We start from the raw sequence: 22907 nt of genomic DNA on the forward strand, positions 1-22907 counted from the left end.
CACCAAAACGTAAAACGTTTCAATCATCCCACATCCACACGCTCAAACAAACAGGCTCTGTGTCGTTCTATTATACATCGTTTCCCGGCCTGTTTCCGATTGGAGAACAAGAACATTGCTATTCCAAAACCAGAAAGAAGAAAGAAAGAATTATTACGTTCCAAACATGAGCTTCATAAATCCTAACTAAGCCATTCGGAAGGGGGGGTTTACCCAGCCGCCTTACCCGCCAAAATCAAACCAGGGCGCCAACAAAACTTGTAGGGCTCGCAGGGAGAAGTAAACCAAGATTTTTGAACAAGCAGTTGCTAGAAACAAGGTTGACAAGCACATCAATTGCTGCCGAAGAACAGGTCGTCGTTGGAAGTGAACATGTCGACTGTGCTGTCAAAGGCATCTTCGAACTTGCTGTCTCCTCCCAGCATCAACATGTTCGGGTCGCTGTGCGTGAACTGCAGCAGGATGTCGTCGTCGCTGCTTTCCAAGCCGGTCAAGTTCGCCATGTTCGATGTGTCCGCTCCCGCGCCGATCATTACATCATGACCCGGAGCGATGGGTTCGCTGTCAAAGTAGCGATTGCTGGACGGAGGCGAAGACGATTGGGAAAGCTCAGGTGGCTCGTTGTACGGACTCGAGATGCTCTTTGCTGGTGATGCCGGATGCGATGGCAAATCTGCGACAGCCTCCGGGTGAAGGGACATGTGCGACAGTTGAGAGACATAGGAGTGTATGCTTGTAGCGGATGGAGAATGGGCACTGCTTGCGCTGTCGATTTCGAGGGTTGGCATCGCCGCGGTGGAAGACCCGACGCCTTGCAGACTGCTCGGGTTCATCGTCACTCCACCGACGGAAATGTCTTGCATTATGTCATCCAGCATCTCAAAGTCCGTCTCGGGGTTTTCAGGCGAGTTGACTGCTGAACTGTCCGAGTAGCCCGATTGGGAGGAAGTAGAAGAGATCGACTCGTTCTTCCGGCGCGTGCGAGCTGACTTGTCTTTCCGCTCATCCATGTCAGGACGGTGCTTGCGTGGACGGCCACGCTTGACCACTTTCCTTACTACTCCGTCGAAGGCTCCAATGCACATGCCGCGTTGCTTGTGTCGAGTTAGAGCATCGTGTCGGGCAAAGCTGTTTCCACATTCGCAGGGGTACGGCTTGATGCCGGTGTGGATCTTGGCGTGGCGCTTGAGATCATGCTGGCGAACGAAGCACTTCTGGCAGGTCGGGCACTTGTACTGTCGGTCGTTCAAGTGGGTCTGAACGTGTGACTTGATGTTCTCCTTCCGACCGAAGCGCTTGTTGCAATCTTCGAAGACGCAAACCCACTTGTTGTCCTTGGGGTCCGGCCCTTCAATGTACTGGTGGATGTCATCAATGGTGATACCGGTAGTCAATTTTGTTTGCTCAATGTCAATGTCTGCGATGCTGGCGGCACTCGCGATGCTTGCCACAGATTCAGTTCGCCTATGGGGTGAAACACGACGCGATGGCATCTCCGTGGACTGGGAAGCATTTCCAGAAGCGAAATCGGATCCGGCATCTAGCTGGCGGAGGTCTGGCTTGACGTCCAAGTCCAAGGGTGCGTGGAACTCGTTCATGAATGGTGTCATGGGCGAAGTGTTGTGGGAGAAGTCGGAGCTTGCGCTGAGTGGGTGTGATGAACGAGGCAAGGCGTGGTGAAACTGGGTCTGAATGGTCATGCCACTGTTCATCTGGCCCATGGCAAGGTAGTCGTTGCCTTGAACCGATGCTGCCTCATAGGTTCCTGGCATTGGCATCGTATGCGATCGCGCAGGTGCAGGGGCAATGGGTTGAACTTCAGCTGCTTGACGCATCTCGTCAAACGTGGTTCTGGAACGCCTATTGGCGCGGTTGGGCTTGATGGTCTCCTCCATAGACTCGTCGTAATCCTCAGCGAACCTCTGAGGCACATGGCCGTGCTTGATGGTTCGGTTATGAGGTGTGTCCGAGGGTGTAATTGGGAAGTAGTCTGGCTCCATTGTTAGCTGGGGCTGCGTAGTAGGCTTCGGCTTGCTGGACTCACCTGTGGCATTCTGATGAGGAGGCGTAAGTGGTCTCTGCGAACCCTCCATTCCCGGATGCATGTTTTCGAACTTGCTCACTCTGTCCATGATGCCATTACTTATTCTTCTAGAGCTGCGCCTCGTGCTCGACATCTCTCCTTCGGAGATCCATCCTTGTCCGCCGTTCTGGCTGTCGCTGAAGCTCATAAATGTGGGTGTGGACATGGAACTGGAAGGGTACAGCTCGAAATCTTGAGAACTTGACATGCTATCCGAGAAGCTCTCCTGGTTCTTCTTCATCATCATGTTCATCTGCGCTTCATAAAAGTTAAACTGCAGGTTCATATCCTGCTGGGGTGGGAGCCCATCAAAGCAGTTGGGGTCAAACCCTTGCATCTGGGGGGTCCCGTGGGGGGAGATTAGGTAGTTCTCGTCATTTGCCAAGTTCGAGATCGCTTGCTGGTTATGGCCCGGGCGAGCTATGCGTTGCTGCTGCGTTTCTCGCAGCACATGCTGTGGTGTCTGATTTAATCCTGTGTTAGTATGTTGTTCACTTACCGTTGGGAACTCCTGCCGTGTCGGGGTATGCATCGGGTGTCGTCGCGTGTCCAGGCTCATGCCTCGTCGGTGGGACATCCGCTGTCGTTGTTGTTGCTGGTATTGATGCATGGGCGGCAGGTTACTATTGTTGGTGGCGATCTTCATCGCTTCTGTGGCCGTGGGTGTCGAATTTTGTCGTCGGTGTTGTCGTAGGTGTTGTTGACGGGCCTGAAGACCGCTCTGTGGCGGATGGGACAGCATCGTGAGGAAGTCGAGTCCGGAATGGGTGGGTTAGTTGTCGATAGATGTTGATCTGGCCTGTGGGCTATCAATTGATCCGTAACTGCATCGTGGCCAGGCGGTCAGTCACCGTCTCTTCTCCTCGAGGGATCTGGCTGCAGGGGGTGCGGTTACTCACCTCACGCAGCGCAAGCCAGTCTGGCCGGGCAATTAGGCTCTTTGGATTGTACTCAGCAGCGAAGGAACTTGGCAGAACGAGAACTAGAAGTTGTCAATTGCCTTATTCAGGCAGTTAGATGGATGCGCGTGTTAGTCTAGTTGGAATACCCAGACGGTGTGTGTGGTAGAGGTTGGTTTGGATGGGATATGGGATTGGATAGAATGCCCTCTTTGCGGATTGACTCTGGACGAGAGATTCCACAAAAAGAATAGGCAGAGGTAGGATAGATGCAGAGATCTGAAGTTGTGCAATCCGGGCAAGTCGCGGTGGGTTGTTGCAGGAGGACCTAAAGATAAGTCGGATGTGCTTTGTTGACCTTGGGGATACTGGCGGTTGCCAGGGGCGACGACGGGGGAACTGTTGCGCTTGAGCCTGGCTTGCGCCTGAGCTTAGGCGTGGATCGACCAAATCGGGGCAGTCGGGGGAGGCCTAGCAACTTAGCAAGGCCCAGTACTGGCCCCAGCAATCCAGGATGAGCCGCCGGTTTGGGAATCGTCTAGCTGATCCTGGCGCGAGTTTCAGCGCTAATGCTGCTATCCACCCGTGCCCGGCCCGATTCAACCTTAAAAACTTAGCATTGTGAAACGTCATCGGCGTAAGAGCTGGCTTCCAACAGATTACTACAGCTGCAAACTCGACTTCGCACAACGACGGCGGCTTTATTCCAATAAGTCGATCAAATAAGACAGGGAAGACAGACGATGGGGATGAAGATGTCATTCTTTCGGCTTCATTGATCTCTCAAATGGCCCGTTCTCTGCTGCCCCATATCCAATGCATCTCGCTGCAGGGCACTGGAGCCTGTTTTTGGCGCTGGCGGATTTATTCTTGTAGTACGGAGTACCTGGGCCAACTTTTTTCGTGTTGCTGACTGTCCACCCCCCGACTTCCAAGCTTCCGAGGCCTGCAGCCATGTTGTTGACGTTCGGCGGCGGTGCCCGAGCAACGCAACGCAACATACGGTGTCAACCAACATCTTACCGCATCGGTATATGCCTTCGTACTTATCGTCGTGAGCCATTGATTGTAACACCGACTACTAAGCATATATTGTTTCTCAGTGCTGGATGTGGTGTCAATTGGATGAAGCCTGTTATCGAACAAAACCAAGAAACCTATTGTCTTATATCATGCTTTTCGTTGCCCAGTTGACGAGCCCTCGAGACACGGTACGAAGAAAGAATAACCGTTGAATACCTACATACTTTTGAGACACAATCTCTCGCCACTTATGCGGTTGCAATCCGATTTGACCGGATGCGATGGGTCGTCGAATGTAGCTACATCTGCGGCTTCCGGCAATCCATCTACATGTACGCTTGACAGCTGCAGCTAAGGTCATGTAGCGTCGGGCCATCGAGACCGCCTTCACATATGGGCTTGACATCCAGGTTCAAGTTGCGGTTTTACAAGCAGGAAGAAGTGGCGGGCCACGGAAGAAAAACTCGCTTTCGGTCTGCGAACCAACAACTGTACCTACTTAGATACAGCTTCATAAGACACAAGCCTGCTGCAGACTGAGATTGAGCAAAGTTGTTCTCTTTGGCTATGAGGCCTGGGACAAGTTGGAAGGCATAAGACGATGATCAAGAGGGTGGGCTGGGTGAGTGGGTATTAGCGGCTATCCTGTAGGCCCACTGTCGTGCATCCTGTCCCGGATTCCGCTCTCCCAGAAGCGAATGTGCGATGTTGCATTGCTGGGCAATTATTTCTGACTTGCAGAAATGCTTACGAAATCATATTCTTCAAATTTATCTAACTTCATCACCTCGGTAGTAGGCTACATGTAGAGATGCTGCAAGCACGCCTGCCAAGATGATGGATAAAAGGCTACGCAACGCACGACTGGGTTGTCAGCGCCGTGGTTCCCGCCCGGTAGCGCTTGCTTCAAGTTAATATTAACAGCCGTGTTCTCATTCAATAGCGGCTCAGAGATCATGCTCCTGACTTATATCAATCGTTCTTCCCATACATCCTCGTCACGGTGTTTCGCCTTGCCTTGTCCTTCGAAAACAAGATGTCCTATTTGCGCTTCTGAACGGTGTTTTCATGCCGAGGTCGCTCAGCTTCGAGGTACTGCGTGTCCGACTCGGGCTTCAAGACCAGCGACGCCAGTTTCTTGCCAATCCCGCACGCTAGCACGATCTCGGCAGCCTTGAGCGCCTCGGCGTTCATGTCTGACTGTGGCTAGAAACGACCTGAGCCCTCCTACGCCACGGTTCTCGCGTGAGACTACCATAGGGGAGCGGTTGTCGAGGCTACTCAGCGGTAGAACCAGGGCTAGGCCGGGGACGAAGCTATTTGATACGGCAATGTTCCGCAGCAGGTCGCCGCCGGGCCATTCGGGGATGATGATACATCCGAGACCGTCAACACCCTCCGATGAGTTAGCAAGAGCCGTATGGGTCCCCATCATAGCGCCGTCCTCTTCCTCGTCATCGTGTTCGTGCCAAATTTGATGTTCCCCTGAGCATCTCGCGTAGCCATGATAGCCTTTTGCGAGACCCTGGTTAGTTGTTATTTACATGTAAAACCACCACGGGGCTAAACATGAGATTACCCTCAAGAAATCTGTATGCCCGTAACTATAAATGTAATGTTATATGCGTTACGTACAAAGTAAATCCAACTTTTCTCAATCGTGTATGTTGCTGCAACTAGAATAAGTACGAATGCACCACGCATATTAGCATATATATGCTTCAGCATACCAGCCCCAGAATCCTTTCTGTCCTGAATCTGTCTAGGTTCTGCCTTTGAGGATGTTTTCCGTACTCCCGTCCTTCGCCACGGACGGCCAATCGTCATACTGCACTTCGAACTCGTTCTGAACGCGAATGCTGGCCACCACCATCCCTTTGCTCGACAACTTGAACGTGTGGCCGGACCTCTCGCCGCCGTGCCCAGTCTGCACGTCGCCCATGGCGAAGCCCTCAGTCCGGTCCTCCCTCCACCGGGCCGGCTGCGAGTCGCCGTTCGGGGTCTTATTCTGCTTGTAGTAAGGGCCCTTGGGTGCGTTATTGCCGTCGTTGCTTTTGTGGCTGTGGCCAAAGGAGGAGATGAGGCGTGGCAGGTACTTTCGGAAGAACGGCATGAGCCGCGTCATGCAGACGCAGGCGATGCTCAGGTTCATCTCGAAGAGGGACCAGACCGTGGTTGACCCCTGCGTGTAGGTGAAGTCGGGGCTGGTGGCCATGGCCCCGACGTTGGCCACCCGTACAACTGAGAAGATGGTAGCCCTTTGCACACAAGTTAGCTAGAGGTTCCAAAACAAGAGTGTACCTAACTCTTGTCATCTGTAAGGGGGCGAGGAACTCACGCTGATCCGAGGCCCAAGATAAACCCGACTAGCAGCCTTTGCTTCAAGGGCATCACTAGGCTGTGAATCATCGGGATGGGAAGTGCAATGAGAATCACATCGGATATGATGTTGACTGCTGCCTGCGCTATTGCCGCCTGGTTCAAACATTCACCACTGCCAACCGACAATGGGTTGCAGGGACCAGTGAACACGACGGTAAAAGCGACGGAGTAACCGAGAATGCAAAAAGCTGTCGCATATAGACAGCAATGGAACGCACTCGATGGATTAATGCGACGATATAGAGCCAGCATAGATAACTTGGTCAAAGAAATCGTCCAGATGTACGTCAACACCAAGTAGGCCAAAAACTAGGGTCAGTCAGCCAGTCAGCAACCCCTGATCTGTGACCGATAATCACTGTAAGCAAGGCCCCAGTTCAAGTACATACGTTAAGGTAGCCCGGTATATCCGTCGCTCGAGTGTTCCACAAATGTTTTCCGTACCCATTCGGCATTGCTGTTGAACATGCCATCAGTATATCTTTACCTCCAGCGAAGAAGAGACTGGCATTGTGTCGATAAGTCAAGGAGGACAACACTAACTGTGGAACATGCCTACGGTGAAGGCCAAAGAGGAACCCCAGGCTAAAACAATGAGACCTATCTGCAGTATTAGCGCTGGACCTTTCTTTGATTCACCAGAAGTAAGTACGCAAGGAGGAACTTACGATCATCGAGAAGCAACTCCTTAGTTATGGAAATCGATGTGTAGATTCTAGCAACAAGAAAGGCAGTAGAGAAGAAGAGCGTCAACCCGGTCAGGATGATGAGCATAGGCTGAAGATCAACCAATCCATCGAACTTGGGAACAACCCCCAAAGGGGGGTGGCATCACGCCAACTTCTGCCATTCTTGCAGCTTTATGATGTTGGGCGGACAATGATGCTGTGGTATTAGAAGCCGCAAGATGAACAAATAGGCTGGACTTCGAGGGCAGAGTCTCTTGTAATAAGGAAGATGCTGTATAATGTACGTATTATGCTGGGATCGACAAGCGGGTCTCTCTTCTAAGCATCTTGGCCAAGGACTCGTAACCTGTTTCATACATGTATTTCCTGGGGTACTGAAGAGGCTAGACCGCGGCGTACGAAGACGAGCTCTCCAAGTAGATAGCATACGTAGTGACCGGCCTAGCTACCCGATGCTTGAATGATATCATATCATCGGATCCTTCGCTCTCCATAGGCCACCAGTCGTACGAGAAGATAAGTCCCTGTGAGCATCTGCGAGGCCTTCGCAGGGTACAGTTGCTAGATGGAATCCCAGGGGGGGGAAGCAAGAACAAAAGCAAAGAGGAGGTGGGACAAGGGGGAGGGAGTCAAACCCAGCTTCTAATTCGGGTCTTAGCATGGGAAAGCGGAACCTTGCAGGTTAATTTCGAGATGGGGACGGCCCCGCCTGCCATTGCGGCGCGTACCTTTGATTGCGGCACAGATCTCGGGGTCCGGGCAGTCGGGTTCTGGTCGGGCTCCACAGTCGGGCTCCATGGTAGGATCGGGAGATATAACGACTGTGTCACGCTCTTAATGTTGCTTTTTCTCGGCTGCGACCCTGCATCTACCTGACTACGTACATACTTGTATACCATTCCATTGAGTTCTTCTGACATAACAATTCAAACCGGCAGTCAACAATGGGCTCTGTCACAGCATCCAAAACTATCCCAGGGCGATCAATATCAACGAAGCTCTGCCTTTAGTCCCCGAAGATATTACAGCTAACTGGTGCTCCAAGGTCCTGGGGAAGACAGTCAAGTCAGCCGTCATTACGAAGGAATATCACGGAACCGCCAGTAAGCTCATTGTGGACTTGACCTATGAAGATGGCAATGATGGGCCCGGCAGCATCTGTGTCAAGGGAAGTTTCAACACTGACCTGATGGCGAAAATGCCAGTGGTCAAGTTCATCCTCCGAAGGGAGGCATAATGTTATTACTATGTCGCCCCCCTTGTCGACTTGCACCTGCCAAAGCCCTATTTTTGTACCACCGATACCGTCAATGGACAAGGCATAGTTGTCATGGAGGACCTGTCCGCCAACACCGAGTTTGGGAGCCCACTGAAGGTAAGGATCTGCGGCGCCCGTCATATGATTCGATAGAGTACAGAGAAGCTAATGCAGTAGGTAACGCCCTGCAGCCATGGGGTGTTGATACAGTTCGCTCCAATGTCGAGCAGCTGGCCAAACTCCATGCCGGCACCTGGAACCCGGACGAGTCCAAGTTCCTCTGGCTAACGGGGAGCGACAACCTGGCCTACTTCCTGATCGGCGCGCTGACCGTCGCGCCCACGAGCGAGCGCTCGTCCGGCACTACCTCGCCACCCTGCACGCGTGCGGGGGCCCCAAGGCTAGAGCTCGACGACGACGTCTGGGACGAGTACCGCAAGCTCGTGTTCCACGGGTTCGCCTGGGCCACGGTCGACAAGGGCCTGCAGCCCGAGGAGTACATCTTCGCCATGGCGGAGAGGCACTGCACGGCCATCGTCGACCACGGCACCCTGGAGCTCTTGGAATCACTGCCAGGACATGGCAAGCACTGATGACGAATGATGAACTTCATGCCACTTACATTAGATAGTTAGTAACTAAACGAGAGAGTATGGTATGATATGCGTGACCTCAAGACCCTGCATCAGGTGGACGCGACATTAAAGCCGGGAGTGTCAAAACCGACATTGGCATAATCAGGCATTCGGATGCGATTCCTAAACGGAACGCACATTTCCTTTCCACCACCACTTAAATAAAAACCTTATTTGATTGAATCCCTGCCTATCAGATGTTGTGGCGTGGCGAGGATGCATGGATGCCGTAAGCGTCGTAATATAACCAAGGTTTTGACAAGGATTTTATGCAAGACAACCAACCAACAAACCCTCACAACCACCGCGGAGAAGGAGGTCATTAAGGCTTGTTTCGAACTAGGTACGCTACCACCAAGGACGTTAGTATCTCGTGTGGGCTGCCCTATTAGATTATACCAGGAAGAGCCGGAAAGGGTGCCGTTCCTGTCAAGGCTGATCTGCATATGGTTATCTATCATCTTGAAAACCCCTGCTATGCTAGCTTCCGGCGTTTTCGTCTCCTTTTCCGTCACAACTCTGCGCCTTTCGTCTAATACAGAAGCGCCGAGGCGATCGCAAACTATCACCCAGAATCAACTGTATTGTAGTATATAGAAAAGGTTAAATTCAAGGGATCACGTTGATACCCTACCGTCGAGATGTTATGACCTTCGCAAGAAAACCTTCTCAGTATCTTTGAGGCCATCTCCAGGGGTAGCGTGATCTATCATGTAGTCTAACATTAGACTTGGGGAGAAAGTACACTGCATTTATAACTCGCTAATATGGTAGAGTTTCGGGAAGACGTGATAGACTGACGCTGCAGTGCTTTTTTGCGTCTAGCACAGACTTCCCCGGGCTCGGACCCCCATATTCCGGCTGCCACGGCATGGACAAAAAGCAAAACATACAACACCGAGGATTCCCAGGTCGTCACCGACCCTAGTACTAATTCGGCTCTCTGCTGCTTATATATGGGAGAGCGGACGGGATCCCTAGTATTCAGCAGGATATGGTCGTATGTATTAGACTTCTTTCGTGAGCAGCACTATATAGCAAAGATAGGCACAAATATGGGCGCATATTATCGATATATAATACTCCGTATCTGTACAGCTAGGCTTATTTATAAGATGTCTAATTGAACAGCCAAGCAGAGATGTCGGAATCCACACCAAGTATTGACTAGGTGTCTATTGATCCAATCCTAACCGCACCCTCCAGGCTAGGACTTGATGCCAACACAAACATAGTACCCAATAAACAGCATTGCACAGTCGGACTAAAGGAGCAGTGGCAGTTAGCAGCAGACCACTAACCAATCCTAGAAGACGAAAACTCACCCCGACAGCAGGGTTCCAGGTGTAGAATTGCCCCAAAGTAAACTTGCCGCTGTATTTGTCGACTATCTTCTGGCAATAGTCACCGGATTGGACGAGGTAGTACGAGTTACCTGTGAAACGCGATATTGGCCTTTGTCAGTCATCGTTCATGGTAATTGGGCATGGAGGGGTACAGGCCACACAGCTGGTTAGGGGGTTATTTCCAGCTGCAAGCAAGGTCGGTGCAGTCTCACAGTTCTTTGCGATGCCTGATTGAGTGGGCGTAGGCCCCGTCGCAGTCATGGTCGTTGTAGTCGTCGGACGGCTTGTCGGCGTCCCCGGAATACCAACACAGACATAATATCCAAGGAAAAGCTGGGAGCAGTCGGACAAAACTGCGGGATTCCACGATAGACTTTGTGGCGTGGAATTATCAGTTCTGCTCCTGTTTATCATGTGGGGATGGAGACACTCACAAGTTGTTAAGGGTGAAGGTGCCGTACTTATCGACGATCTTCTGGCACGTGTCTCCTGAGACTACTTTGTAATAAGAATTGCCTGCCAAGGACGGTTAGCATTGTGGCCACTTGACCTAATATACCCAGCGACATTTTTCTGTCTGGATGGTTAAGGGGTTAAGCACAAGTTGATATAATTCCTGTCTGCTCCGGTTGAGGCGGGCCCGTCGTGGTTGTGGTTGTCGTCGTCGTCACACTACCACTGGCGGAGGTTCCCACGCAGTAATAATAGCCCAGGAAAAGCAGGGAACAGTCCGAGTCGACTGCAGGGTTCCATGTGTAGCTGTTGGAGTGGCATCAGCTTCATCAGGTCCCAGATTCTATCTCTACCTTTCGACAGGTGGATCAACTTACAAAGAGGCAAGGGTGAAATTCCCGAACTTGTCCACAATCTTCTGGCACGTATCGCCCGAGACGGCCTTGTAAAATGCCTTACCTTCATCTTCGTTTAGTATCTGCCTAGCCTTGCACCTGGTGTTCTTAGTACTTACAGTCGGAGGCAATGCCAGTCTGGGTAGGTGACGGGCCAGAGGGGGTAGTAGTGGTCGTTGCAGTAGTGGTTTTGGAAGAGGTGGTGGTGGTGGTGGTTGGTGGTTGGCCATCGTCCCTCTCGACGCAGTAGTCAGTGCCGGCCTTGAGCGCCGAGGAGCAGTCAACTCCCGCATTGTAGCTCTGGAAATCAGCCAGAGTGATACCCCAGTAGTCAGCAAGAGAAGCACAAGTGTCACCAGGCTCTGCGGTGACGGAGAATGTGCAGTCTCTCGAGACGAGGTGCCGGGACTGCACGACATGGACCAGCAAGAGTGCTGGAAGAAGTAGAAGCACCATTATTACTATCGTTAGGGGTATTGGAGAAATTGATTAACCAAGGTAACCCAAGTCACTCGCGACGTGGGCAATGAGTGCTTAGACTCAAAATTGAACAGATGGTAACTTGCTGCGTAACCTTGTCATGGACTCCTATCTGCTACTGGATTTATAACTGATTCCTTGCCTTTTCATTTCGTCACTCTATGCAGTGCACGCTACCGGATAGAAGGTGGGCTTATGTCACAAATTGGCACGAAGTGGAAAGATTACACTGCCAATGCTGGAGGCTGACCACCACTATACTTCTTCGCTAATTGAAAGCTTGTTTTACTAGTACAAAGCTTGCCTAAAGAAGGGCCAACCCGAGGGTGTGGTGATGCCGGAAGGGGAAGATCGCATTGCTTATGTTGGAGAAGCTGACCGCCATCTGATTGTGATCAGCTTCCCTCCCGCTCCCCCTATCGTAGCCGATTATGTATCTATCCGACTTTGATGTATGCAACGCGTGGATTGTATCTGCCAAGTGGAGTCCGGTCTCGAAGCGAAGACGACCTTGCACAACGAAAAACATCAATCCAACTTGGCATAGGTAGCCCACGTAGATCACCACACAGTAATGACAGAGCAAGTTCAGAACGCGGAGTTTGAGATGGATGTGTCCCTCCCATGGGGGGCCTTTCCTGCAGAGCAGTATCTCATTGTAAGCAGCAGCAAGCACCCAATCCGATCCGATCCTACCATGTTGCTGACACGCACTGATCTGATGCCAGCGCCATTGGGAGCCAGCGTCAGCAAGGTCTGCAGTCGATCAACGACGTGATCTGATCCGTGCCTTTGTCCAACTTGATGCTATCCCCCAAGATTGGGACGCGACGGGCCGGGTCTATCAAAGCATAACTGTGACCCGTGTACCTACAGAACAAGAGGTACGCGATGTTCTGGCACCTTGGCGACCCCTCCGTTGGCGGGAGGCAGCTCTGCATTTATGGCGAGATCGCGACGACGAGGAGATCTGGCTCCGTACACAATACGGCCCGGATTCCGACGAGAAATTCCAACGTCTTCGAGAGGCGGACGAAGACTGTGACCCCGCCTTCGAGGAAGACTGTCGATCGTGGACAGTTCTTGACGACAAAGCATTGTTCGCCGACGACTGGTCCGCGGCGCTCGATATCCTGCCCGAGCTCGTGGGCCCGACAGCAGGCTGGGACGCACATAATCATCGCCACCTAGGCCGCCCGGACGAGCTCGAGCCGCTGCGTCGGGAGCTGCGGGACTCTGTGGCCTCGGCGCTCCGCCTCGAGGGCCAGGGCAACGACGCCGCACAGCTGAAGACCGACGACGTGGAGGCCGGCGGCGGCATGGCGCTGCAGGCGCACGTCGTGGCCACCTTCCTCTTCGTGGCCGACGCCGAGACGTTCGTGACTGAGCAGCTGCGGCTGCTCTTCCTGGACGCGCGGGGCAACATTGTGCGCGAGACACGGGTGCCGTTCGAGCAGACGTGGGAAATGCGGGACGGATGGAACGCCGGCAAGTTTCGTGACAGTAATTTCTGGTTAGATCGGGACAGGAGTGAACTTGGTGTGCAGAATGACCCTGGAAGCATTTTGGGTGAGAAGTACAAGATCTCAGGAGAGATTGGTCGAGTACTCTACCAGCTGGACTAGACACCTCAGCTCCTCGCCACGTACATTGAACACAACGCTCATTTATATCACTGGTTCATGATTTTGTTCACATTGCAATGTCATCAATTCGATGCTAAGGTGATCATCGGTAGTAACGAGTGACTCATTAGAAGAACTGCTTCACGCTCATAACTTCTTTCTAGGAGTAAAACATAAATCAAACTATCCGAGCAAAAGATAAGACTATGTGATAATAACTTTTGCTGCGAATGATACAATAGGAAGTTCAAACTTTGATAGGGGTTAAACAACATTTATCCTCCTTCGCAACATAAAGTACAAGCAACTAAAATCCACTCAAGCGCTGACACAAACGTAGTATCCAAGAAACAGTGCCTGGCAGTTGCTTCCCACACCTGGATTCCACCCGTAGAACTGCGTTAAGTAGTCTCTCAGTATTCGCATAACCGACAAGCAAACGGGAGGGGAAATTGATGACTTATTTACCTGGGACAAGCTGATCGAGAAGGCGTCGGAAACCTTCTGGCAAGTATCACCACTGACGACCTTGTAGAACTGCTGACAGCCGGTAATGATACCGGGCTGAACGGGGGACGGCGTGGCCCCGGCGCCGCTGCCGCTGCTCGTCGGCGTGCCGGTGATGTACGTGGCGCGGTCCGGGGTGCACTGGGCGGGGATGCGGCTGGGCGAGGGCGGCACGGGCGCGCCGGCCGTGGGGAAGCAGTACTCGTCCATCAGCGACTGGCAGCCGCCGCTGTAGTCCTCCTCGTCGAGGTAGTCGAGGTCGTCGTCCGTGAGCCAGCAGTACTGCGTCTGCTGGACGAGGTCGGACGCCAGCGTGCTGTTGTAGACGGCCGTCGCCGTGATGGACGCCGTCGCCGTCGAGTCGAACTCGGTCGAGTACCACGAGGTGCTGAAGTTGGAGGCGGGGATGGTGCCGGTGGCAGATAGCCAGCTGGTGATTAGAGAAGAACTCCTTTTTTCAGGATCAGCAAAAGGACAATGCCCGATTTGGGCCACCCTCGATGACTTACAGGGTTGGCCGGGGCCGGTGGCTAATGGACGAGTTGTACTCAAATATCCCGCCTCCTGGGGGGCTAGTTTGGATGATTATCAGCTCATGACCACAGAGTCACCACCAAGTCCATTGTTGAGAAATGAGTGGCATACTTACGAGACACAGATGCTGCGCCCTTCCATGGCACCAAGATTATCACAATTTGTATGGATAGTGCTGCCGAGTGATCAGTTCGCACTCAGAATGCTCAATGGGTTGGGTATGAAATATACGTACGGGTTCCAGGATACCAGTTGGATAGTTGAGAACGACCTTCCGCTGAGGATCCCATCGCAGGTATCATTAGACCCCAGCGTGTAGATCTCGCAAGCGTCTTGCAGGCAAAGGGGCAGTCCCGGTGAGAGCGTCGTGCAGTTGTAGTCCAAGTAATTGCGATTGATCATAAGATCAGTTCCTACTCCGTTGGCCTTGGAGACGGACTGGCAGGTGTCAGAAGACTGGACGATGTACGTCTTACCGGTGCAAGTCGGAGTGGGTGTAGGTGCAGTTGTGCTATAGTCCGCCACGGTCAGTTCTAGTTGTGGAATAGAGGAGCTGGCTAGGAGAGGGCCGTGGGGCCATCTAAGGATACCTACGAAGTAGCTGTCGTTGTCTGTATGGCCGGTGGAGTATAGGTATAAGTGTAACTCGCAGGGTCAGCACCACATGATGATATGATGGAGGAGAATTGGTTCGGCTTGAGCTTGGCTCTTCCGTAGTCCGAGGATAACATCGCGGCCCCATACTTGAGCGCACAGTCGGAACAAGCAGCCTCTTTTCCAGCGTAGAAGCTCGAGAGACAAAACCCCGATCTAATTACCACGATTAGATGGGCTATGAACACCACACAGGGGCTGATTTGACGTAGAGAGCTACTTACGCATCTTCAATGCAAGTCAGGTTATAGGCCCAGCTCAGCCCATCGGCCAGAGCAGCAGCCGACTGAGTATAGTTGCTCTGAAGGAAGAGGGCGTACAGGTAGCTTCCACATTTGCCATCAACGTTTGTCCGAAATGTTTCCAGAGACTGAAGACAGCTTGACGTGCAATATCGGGTAGCTTCAGTTTTGAGAAGTGCCAGACCGTTGGCTGCTTGTGCAGCTGTTACAAGGCTGTTGTTCCCATATTCACATGTGATGTTTTGTACCAACGCTGCACGACATGCTGCTGGTACTGTCACAGGAATGGCAGCTGGCGCAGACCATAGGCGGACTGCCTGCACGACAGAATGATGTAGGTGTATCACCACAAGGACTGCTATCGTGTAATAGCGCATCTTGGCCGACCAAGCTCGAGGGGTTGGACAAGACTGATGAGGAGGAGACTATGGTCCCACAAGAGACTGAGAAGTTAGCATCATGCTCATATGCTGCCGGTGGTGGCTTGATTTGGGTGCTCTGGTTAATGTGCGCTTTTTGTATATCTTTCTAAACAGTCATGTTTAAATGCGTATCGGCTAGAATTCAGCAATCCGATATTCTTCGGGGAACTGGGGGTGTAAGCACGTAAGTGAGATAAGCAATTAGTATAATGAACCCACCACACTTGAACCAGTAAGCAGGTTGCCCAAAGTCGTATAGCATGTCTCTCTCTGGTCAGCAGGCAAAGCCAGCTGCTCAAATATTGCAACCATCACGGTTTATTAATACTGACCGAATACATCCGTGCGCTCACCGTTCCCGGCGCCTACGGCGGAATAACAGATCCAACCAATAAGGCCAACTAGAAGATATCAAGATAAGCAAGGAAGAAAAGTTTAGTGTGGACGAGCGGGTCAGATCTAATGAAGTTGAGGATGAGTCAGATCTGATAACTAGGCCCTTCCGAATCTCTAGCCAATCAGTCACCATGTGGTAAGTCAACGCCGTGATGATCACCGGTCGTTAGACCTCTCGCCTTCCTAATAGGGACTCTATAGGTATTTATCACTTCGGCAGCTCGGACCGGACAAAGTTGGAAGAAGGCTGCCCGCCATCGAATGCAATCCAAGCAGGGGTAACAAGAGACTGAAGTGACTCGCTGGGCGTCGAAAGTAAGGGCCACACTGGTACAAGATGCAACTGTTCGACTACTAGCAGCGTATTGCTGGAATCATTGTGTCTGGCCGCTCGCCTTGAAATATTTGCCCTCTTCATCGTAATCTTGCTTCGTTGCCGCTTTTTGTTCCCATCAGTTAGCCATATCTTGCGTGCTAGCTGTAAGACTACACCTTAATACGAGCATCTCCATCATGCGTTCACGTAACTTCATAAGTCGATTCTCAGTGCTTGGCCTTGTCGTCTTCTTTGGCCTCTGCTGGTCCCAGAATGCACCGCCTGCTGCCGGGGGCACCTGTTCAGATTCTGTACCATGCCAGTCCGGCTGCTGTAACTCTAACAATGCTTGTGGATTTGGACCCAAGTACTGCAGCTTCGATGCGGGCTGCAAGAGCAACTGCAATGCCACCGCTGAGTGTGGCCAATATGCTGCAGAGGCTCCTGGAGATTGTCCTATCAACGTGTGCTGTAGGTATGTATTTCAAGTGGGCCATAAATAAAGGGGGTGACCTGCTGGCGTCGCCAAATCTCCGAAGTACCTTTGCTAACGCATGGCTCTGTTTCAGTCAATGGGGATTCTGTGGAGTGACCGAAGATTTCTGTGGCGATGGTTGTCAACCGAACTCTGAAGGCAATGGGTGCGGTGATGCTCCGTAGGTCTAACATATTATTGCTAGGAGACTTATGATTCTCCAGCGTTTCTTTTAGTTGCTGACAGCATAGCAGGCGGCCAAAGGACTGCACTTCAAACACCGACGCCCTGACTTATGAACGTCGCATTGGGTACTATGAGCTCTTTGCTGTTGAGAATTCCTGCAACGTGTTCGAGCCCGAAGAAGTCGTTGTCGCCGGCCTCACACATCTCAACCTGGCCTTTGTCAACTTTGGCAGTGACTACAAACTCCAAACCGGAGACGGAAGCCTCATATACCGCTCCTCGCTCCTCAAGGTGAACAAGCCAGGGCTCCATGTTTGCATCTCGGTTGGAGGTTGGACTTTCAGTGACCCCCCGGATCAGACCCTTTGGTCAGATAGTAAGTCTACCGGATAGGTGAATAATCTTTCGCCAAAGAGGAATATGTTTGAGCTAATCAAGAGGGCGAATACAGTGGCCAACAGTTATACGAATCGACAGACCTTTATCAACTCTGTGGTTGACTTCCTCAAGGAATATGGCCTGGATGGCATTGATCTCGGTGAGTTGGTTTACTGTCGTGAAACTCTTCCGACGCAACGCTGAGCTGACGGCCTGATGTCTAAACAGACTGGGAATACCCATCTGCGGATGATCGTGGCGGAATACCTTCAGATGCTGATGCTTTTGTGTTGCTGGTTTCGGATCTGCGTGATGCATTTGACGCAGCTGACCCGGGATGGACCATCTCCGTCACGCTGCCAACTAGTTACTGGTACCTACGAGGGTTTAACGTCGGATCCATGCAGAAGTACGTATCGTGGTTCAACTTGATGTCATACGACTTGGTGAGTTCTGCCCCTTGCCCGTGCCCTGATTATTTAGAACTCCCAGGATCAAGCAAACCAGGGGCCTCTTAGATTGCTCACTAACGGGACTTTTCACCGGCACTGACAGCATGGCACTTGGGATCATGACAATCAATGGACTGGTCCATACCTCAAGGGCCATACCGACATCACTGAGATCGATCTCGGACTTGACCTTTTGTGGCGCAACGGTATCGATCCTGCCAAAGTCGTCTTCGGCATGGGCTTTTACGGGCGCTCCTTCACCATGGCCGACCCCAACTGTTATCAGCCCAACGGTCAATGCCAGTTTAGCGTAGCGGGAAGACCCGGAACGTGCTCTGACCAAGCTGGTATCCTGACGTATCAGGAGATTGCAGCGCGGAACAGCAGCTGTGAGTCATTTCAGTTTGTTTTGTCCCCAGCCCTAGCCTCTGTATCAGTTCAACAGGCTATGCGTAGGAAGACTGACTGACCCCTTACTTTATTTCTACTAGTGGATGTACAGACGTTCTACAACTCAACGTCGACAGTCAAATTCAATGTCTATGACGGCGATCAGTGGGTCTCCTACGACGACCAACAGTCATGGACGGACAAGAAGGCCTTTCTCTCCAAGCGTTGTTTGAGCGGCCTAATGATCTGGGCTTTGGATCAGGACAACTCGACATTCGAAGCTTATGATGGCGTTATGGGCGACACCTCGCTCCTTGAGCTCGAGGGCGGTGGCCTTAGTCCCGAAGCAACAGCTGCACTTGCTAATCAATTCGCGGCCTATACCGGACAGAACTGCTTCGTGACACCACGATGCACTGACGGCAGTTCAGGGCAGAAGGGTTCCGACCAGGTCTGCCCGGGGGTTATCAGGTCAGTATCCTGAAGAGAAAATATTTCTCCATCAATATTCGTTGCCGCTGGTCGAGAGGTTCCTTACTAACTCGCGGAGTCAAACATAGTCTGTGGCAACAGCTCACACACCCGCACAAGCTCCAGGCCATGACTATTATGGAGACTGTAGTGAGGGTTGGTGGCGAAGCATCTGCTGTCCAAAGGATGCGCTTCCCAAGAACTGTGGCTGGGTTGGCGCGCCGGAGCGTAGCGAAATCAGCTGCTCGGGATCGTGCGGCAGCACCCAGTTTCAGCTGAACACTGACAGCTACCTGGATGCCAAAGGCGAGGATACATGCTATTACGGCACACGATCACTCTGCTGCGACTCGACTGAGCTGATATCGGACTGCTACTGGAGTCCATGTCAAGGGCCCATATTGTCGAACCCTGAGTGTAACGATGGATACACATTCGAGGGTTACCGTCTTGACAAACCTGACGGCACGCCATGGTGCTCGGATACGTATGTGTCGCCCTTGGATGGCAGCATGGGTAGCCCTGTTCATGGCAGTTTCAGAAGCGCGTTGTGCTGTCCGGAAAAGGAGGCCTGGAGTAATTGTGACTGGTCCAACAATGCCGGGTTTTACGACCCTAAACAGGTCTGTATTCCGGCGCCGTGCGGCAAAAACAAGATACAGATTGCCACTGCACTCGACCCGCCTCCATCGCCCGAATCCAATCCCGAATCGACGTATCCCGTGTCTTGCGACGGTGTCGTGGCCCCGGCAGGGGCAGACATGCACTACCCTCTTTGCTGCGATCTGCAGAGCAAGTACAACAAGAAATGGCCAGTGGACCCCGAGAAAGTCTTCAAGACATACTATAACACTCCGGGCGATTCAGATGTTATGTGGCAGTATAGCGACGAGTACACCAACAATGACAAGGATGACGGCAAATCAGACTCTGAGGACGGCACTGATGCGTATGGGTTCCTTATGCTCGATGGACCTGAAGGCTCCCTTGACAACGACTTCCCCAAGGTCAATACGATTGTACGCAGCGAGGCATCCCTACCACGTGTCAAGCGATCACTGGTGACCTACAACCAAACCGTCATGGACGCCGTGTTCGACCACACCGAAGAGACCTTCACGTTCTACTGCAACTTTCCCGCGCACTCAGCCGAATGCCAACGTCTCTGGACCGACGGGGTGGAGGACACCATTATACGCATGCCCGATCATGTGGCTGAGGGTCCATTTGCACGTATCGTGTCCATTCGGGAGCTTGTCAAGTCCGAGAGGGATGCCCACCTCCCTCCTCATCACGTCGAGCATCGAAGCCAGCAAGGAATCCACGATTCCAATCCCGTGTACGAGATGAAAATCGACTACAACTTCGGAGCCATCACGCCCAAGCGTGACGACGAGCCTGTCTATCTCCGTGTCGATTACACAAACTTGTTGGGGTATTGGGACGAGGTGGAGGCTGCTGACCCCAGCAAGAAAAGGAGCCGCATGCCGGATTGGCAGTCGCGGGTCAAGCGGGCCGCGATGAGGGACCATGCCATCAGAAAGAGGTCGACGTCGGCTCCAGTCAACATCACGGTTCCTATGGATCCTATCTTCTCACCATGCCCCAGCGGAAGGGATGAAGACTCGGGACATGAATACGCCACCAAGCAGTTGGTGGAAAAACGGCAAGTCTGTTTCATTAATGCGCCATTTTTCCGTCTACCAGACAAAATAACTAATGCCATATCGAATCTAGTTGGTGGGGTGCAATAGGGAACTGGATCAAGAAGATGACAACCGTGGAGAAGACGGATCAGGGGGTGATTCCAATGGGCTGGGAAGACAACATCAATCTTTTCAGGGCCCAATGGGGCTGCCCAGGCCAGACATTCTCAGCCAATCTGAAGATGGACTTGGAAGCCAACGTGCAAATGGATGCCACATACGCATACTACTTCCAAGGCCAGTTCATTCCCCCGAAAAAGCCCGAGGTTTATGCCTACCTAGGCATGGAGCCTTCAGCATACGTCGGCCTGCATTTGGTGGGCAATGCTGTGATGCAATACACCTCCGGTCGTAAGAAGATTGTCGATACGCTAGCCTATCCCGGCCTGGCGGTGAAAGGTATTGCTGCCGTTGGTCCAACACTGGATATATATGGAGAGGTGAGTGCTCCATGGTTCAAATATCACATTTTTTTAGCATAGAAACGGCCTGACATCATGACAGATCAGGGGTAAAATAACCCTACACGGTGAGGCATCAGCCGGGGCCACCCTTCATTTCGGTAAGGCCGAGGTGTACTGGCCCTCCAACGCCGCAGAAAGCGAGAGTGCCCAGCAACTGCTTGGTCTCGACAGCAAGGCCGAGAAGCCGGATCTCGGGACCATCGCGCCCACGTTTGAGGCCGGCGTGGAGATTGATGCGCAGCTCGACATCATAGTCACGCCTGAAGCCAACGTCGGCATCAAGATTGGCGGCGGCAGCCTGGTGAGTGCGACCATAATGGACGCGCAGCTCACGGGGTTCGTCAAGGGCGACCTCTCCTTCCAAGCATCGGGCTCGGGGACCTCACAACAGGGAAGTTTCGATATTCCTATGGTGTGTACGCCTTTTACAACTTGGGTTACAAGGCCACCGCCGTGATCCTGGGTCTCTTTGACTGGGTACGTTGTCATGCCTCCTCTGGCCGATTTCCACAAGGCACATATGCTAATTCTTCGTTCCACCATAGACAACGGGGCCGCAACAAGCATATTCACCAGACAAGCGCGTCGATATATATGGCCCCATCAGCGGAGAGATCTCGCTCCATTCCAAAAGACACCTGGAAGAGCTATCCGGACGCAACGATACCGCCGTCGCCAAGTCCAGCCCTCTTTTTGGCCTGCTGCCACGAGCAGATGGCACCGACGACGATGTGTCGCCCAACACACCCGACTTCACACAGCAGCTCTCCTGTCCTGCAGGCTCATCGGCCGACGTGAAGCTGCCAGAGCTCCGGTTCAACTGCGACCTCTTCGGCCCCGTCCAAGTGCTCCCTATCGGGGGCGGGCGGAGCTTCTTGCAGCAGGGCATGTGCGACGGGTGGAAGCGGATGTCGCCTCGCATTACAACGCTGACATACTCGACTGACCAAGCACGAAACACAGAAAGGAGAAACCAGCAGTGCCCTACGGGATACTGCGAGGACGCCACATTACAGCTGGGGATAGCCACCGGGCGTGACGGAAGTACCACAGTCCGAGCGACCCCCAAACTCGAGTGCGATGAGGCCCCGTGGGCGTCAAGTGAAGAAGGGGGTAACTACCTGAATGCGGCTGAGCGCTCGGCGACCTGTGTCCCAGGGTATCAGAATGGGGGGTGGGCCGGAAGCACGTGTCAGAGTAAGTCCATCCCCAGAGAATTTGTCAAGCTACCTGGCCTAATACTTATGATTCCCGATGGCCATCATGTACTGACAAGTTGAATCCAAATATTCAGAGATGGTAGGCGACTTGTCCACCAACTGGGGTCAGCTGGACCCAACCCTTAGCCTCCCGGCCGACCAGAAAGTCGACAACTGGGTCAAGTGGAGGGCTGACAGCGCAAAGTGGACCACTGAGGCAGGAGTGAACGCCAATGACCAGCGGCCCGTGACATACCCAAATGTCCAACCTGACCCTGACGGTATGGCTGGCCGGCCAAATGCCCAGACGTCGTGGCTCTTCCGCCGTAACTACACATGGTCACTGGCGGAGGACACGGCCGATGCAAGTGCCTGGTGGGGTGCCATCGGTGCCCCTACTTTCGCCAATCCCTCCTATTCTGGACCAGGGGGTTGGGACTCTATCTGTAATTCAGCCATGCCCTTTTCGATCCGGTGTTCCCAAACTGGATCCAGCAGTCGTCTGCTTTGACTAACCTTTACTCTGTTACAGTATGCGCTCTGAACACGTTTGGGCAAGATACGCTCTTCAGGATCGATGGCACTGCGCAGTACAATGGCTACTGTCTCCGCGGCCCTCAATATACGACGAAGAATTGGCAGTATATCTACCACGCTGCCCGCTGTCAGATTACTTTCGGCGCGGCCACGACGAAGAAGAGGGGCGTGCTCGAGAACGAGCCCGTAGCTGCTGACGACCAATGGCATGTCCAAGGTAAGCTTATCTCTTTCTCTGGTCGACTCGACATGCTTGACACTCCCAATTTTCATACACACCTGATTAAGTACGCAATCGGCTAGCGCCACA

At 52.6% G+C, this 22907-nt stretch overlaps 8 protein-coding genes across 8 annotated transcripts; 3 read left to right on the forward strand and 5 right to left on the reverse strand.

Moving 5' to 3' along the window:
• Positions 1-332: 332 nt before the first annotated feature.
• Positions 333-2825, reverse strand: PG994_012034 (uncharacterized protein; the record flags this gene model as incomplete). The annotated part of the gene is made up of 1 exon (XM_066863443.1): positions 333-2825. One exon carries the CDS (start codon positions 2823-2825, stop codon positions 333-335), a length of 2493 nt encoding a protein of 830 aa, XP_066712553.1.
• Positions 2826-5046: 2221 nt separating this feature from the next.
• On the reverse strand, positions 5047-5437 carry PG994_012035 (uncharacterized protein; the record flags this gene model as incomplete). Its single annotated transcript, XM_066863444.1, has 2 exons — positions 5047-5205; positions 5237-5437. 2 exons carry the CDS (start codon positions 5435-5437, stop codon positions 5047-5049), a joined length of 360 nt encoding a protein of 119 aa, XP_066712554.1.
• A 330-nt stretch (positions 5438-5767) lies between these two features.
• PG994_012036 (uncharacterized protein) lies at positions 5768-6842 on the reverse strand (the record flags this gene model as incomplete). Its single annotated transcript, XM_066863445.1, has 3 exons — positions 5768-6263; positions 6344-6696; positions 6777-6842. The coding sequence occupies 3 exons, from the start codon at positions 6840-6842 to the stop codon at positions 5768-5770; spliced, it is 915 nt and encodes a 304-aa protein (XP_066712555.1).
• A 1213-nt stretch (positions 6843-8055) lies between these two features.
• On the forward strand, positions 8056-8927 carry PG994_012037 (kinase-like domain-containing protein; the record flags this gene model as incomplete). The annotated part of the gene is made up of 2 exons (XM_066863446.1): positions 8056-8288; positions 8402-8927. Coding segments are annotated over 2 exons (759 nt in total), but the record flags the coding sequence as incomplete, so codon positions are not given.
• A 1249-nt stretch (positions 8928-10176) lies between these two features.
• On the reverse strand, positions 10177-11619 carry PG994_012038 (uncharacterized protein; the record flags this gene model as incomplete). Its single annotated transcript, XM_066863447.1, has 4 exons — positions 10177-10233; positions 10295-10424; positions 11146-11227; positions 11283-11619. 4 exons carry the CDS (start codon positions 11617-11619, stop codon positions 10177-10179), a joined length of 606 nt encoding a protein of 201 aa, XP_066712557.1.
• A 598-nt stretch (positions 11620-12217) lies between these two features.
• Positions 12218-13268, forward strand: PG994_012039 (uncharacterized protein; the record flags this gene model as incomplete). The annotated part of the gene is made up of 2 exons (XM_066863448.1): positions 12218-12301; positions 12372-13268. 2 exons carry the CDS (start codon positions 12218-12220, stop codon positions 13266-13268), a joined length of 981 nt encoding a protein of 326 aa, XP_066712558.1.
• A 318-nt stretch (positions 13269-13586) lies between these two features.
• Positions 13587-14450, reverse strand: PG994_012040 (uncharacterized protein; the record flags this gene model as incomplete). Its single annotated transcript, XM_066863449.1, has 2 exons — positions 13587-14205; positions 14425-14450. 2 exons carry the CDS (start codon positions 14448-14450, stop codon positions 13587-13589), a joined length of 645 nt encoding a protein of 214 aa, XP_066712559.1.
• Positions 14451-16503: 2053 nt separating this feature from the next.
• Positions 16504-22900, forward strand: PG994_012041 (chitinase A1; the record flags this gene model as incomplete). Its single annotated transcript, XM_066863450.1, has 13 exons — positions 16504-16814; positions 16909-16995; positions 17069-17376; positions 17452-17538; positions 17607-17824; positions 17934-18219; positions 18322-18691; positions 18843-20342; positions 20429-20837; positions 20902-21273; positions 21407-22058; positions 22156-22506; positions 22593-22900. Coding segments are annotated over 13 exons (5259 nt in total), but the record flags the coding sequence as incomplete, so codon positions are not given.
• Between the last annotated feature and the right edge of the window lie 7 nt (positions 22901-22907).

Source organism: Apiospora phragmitis (genome assembly GCF_038363925.1).
Source record: "Apiospora phragmitis strain CBS 135458 chromosome Unknown utg000010l:1.0-9815664.0:1.0-9183399.0, whole genome shotgun sequence".
Taxonomy (NCBI): Eukaryota; Fungi; Ascomycota; class Sordariomycetes; order Amphisphaeriales; family Apiosporaceae; genus Apiospora; species Apiospora phragmitis.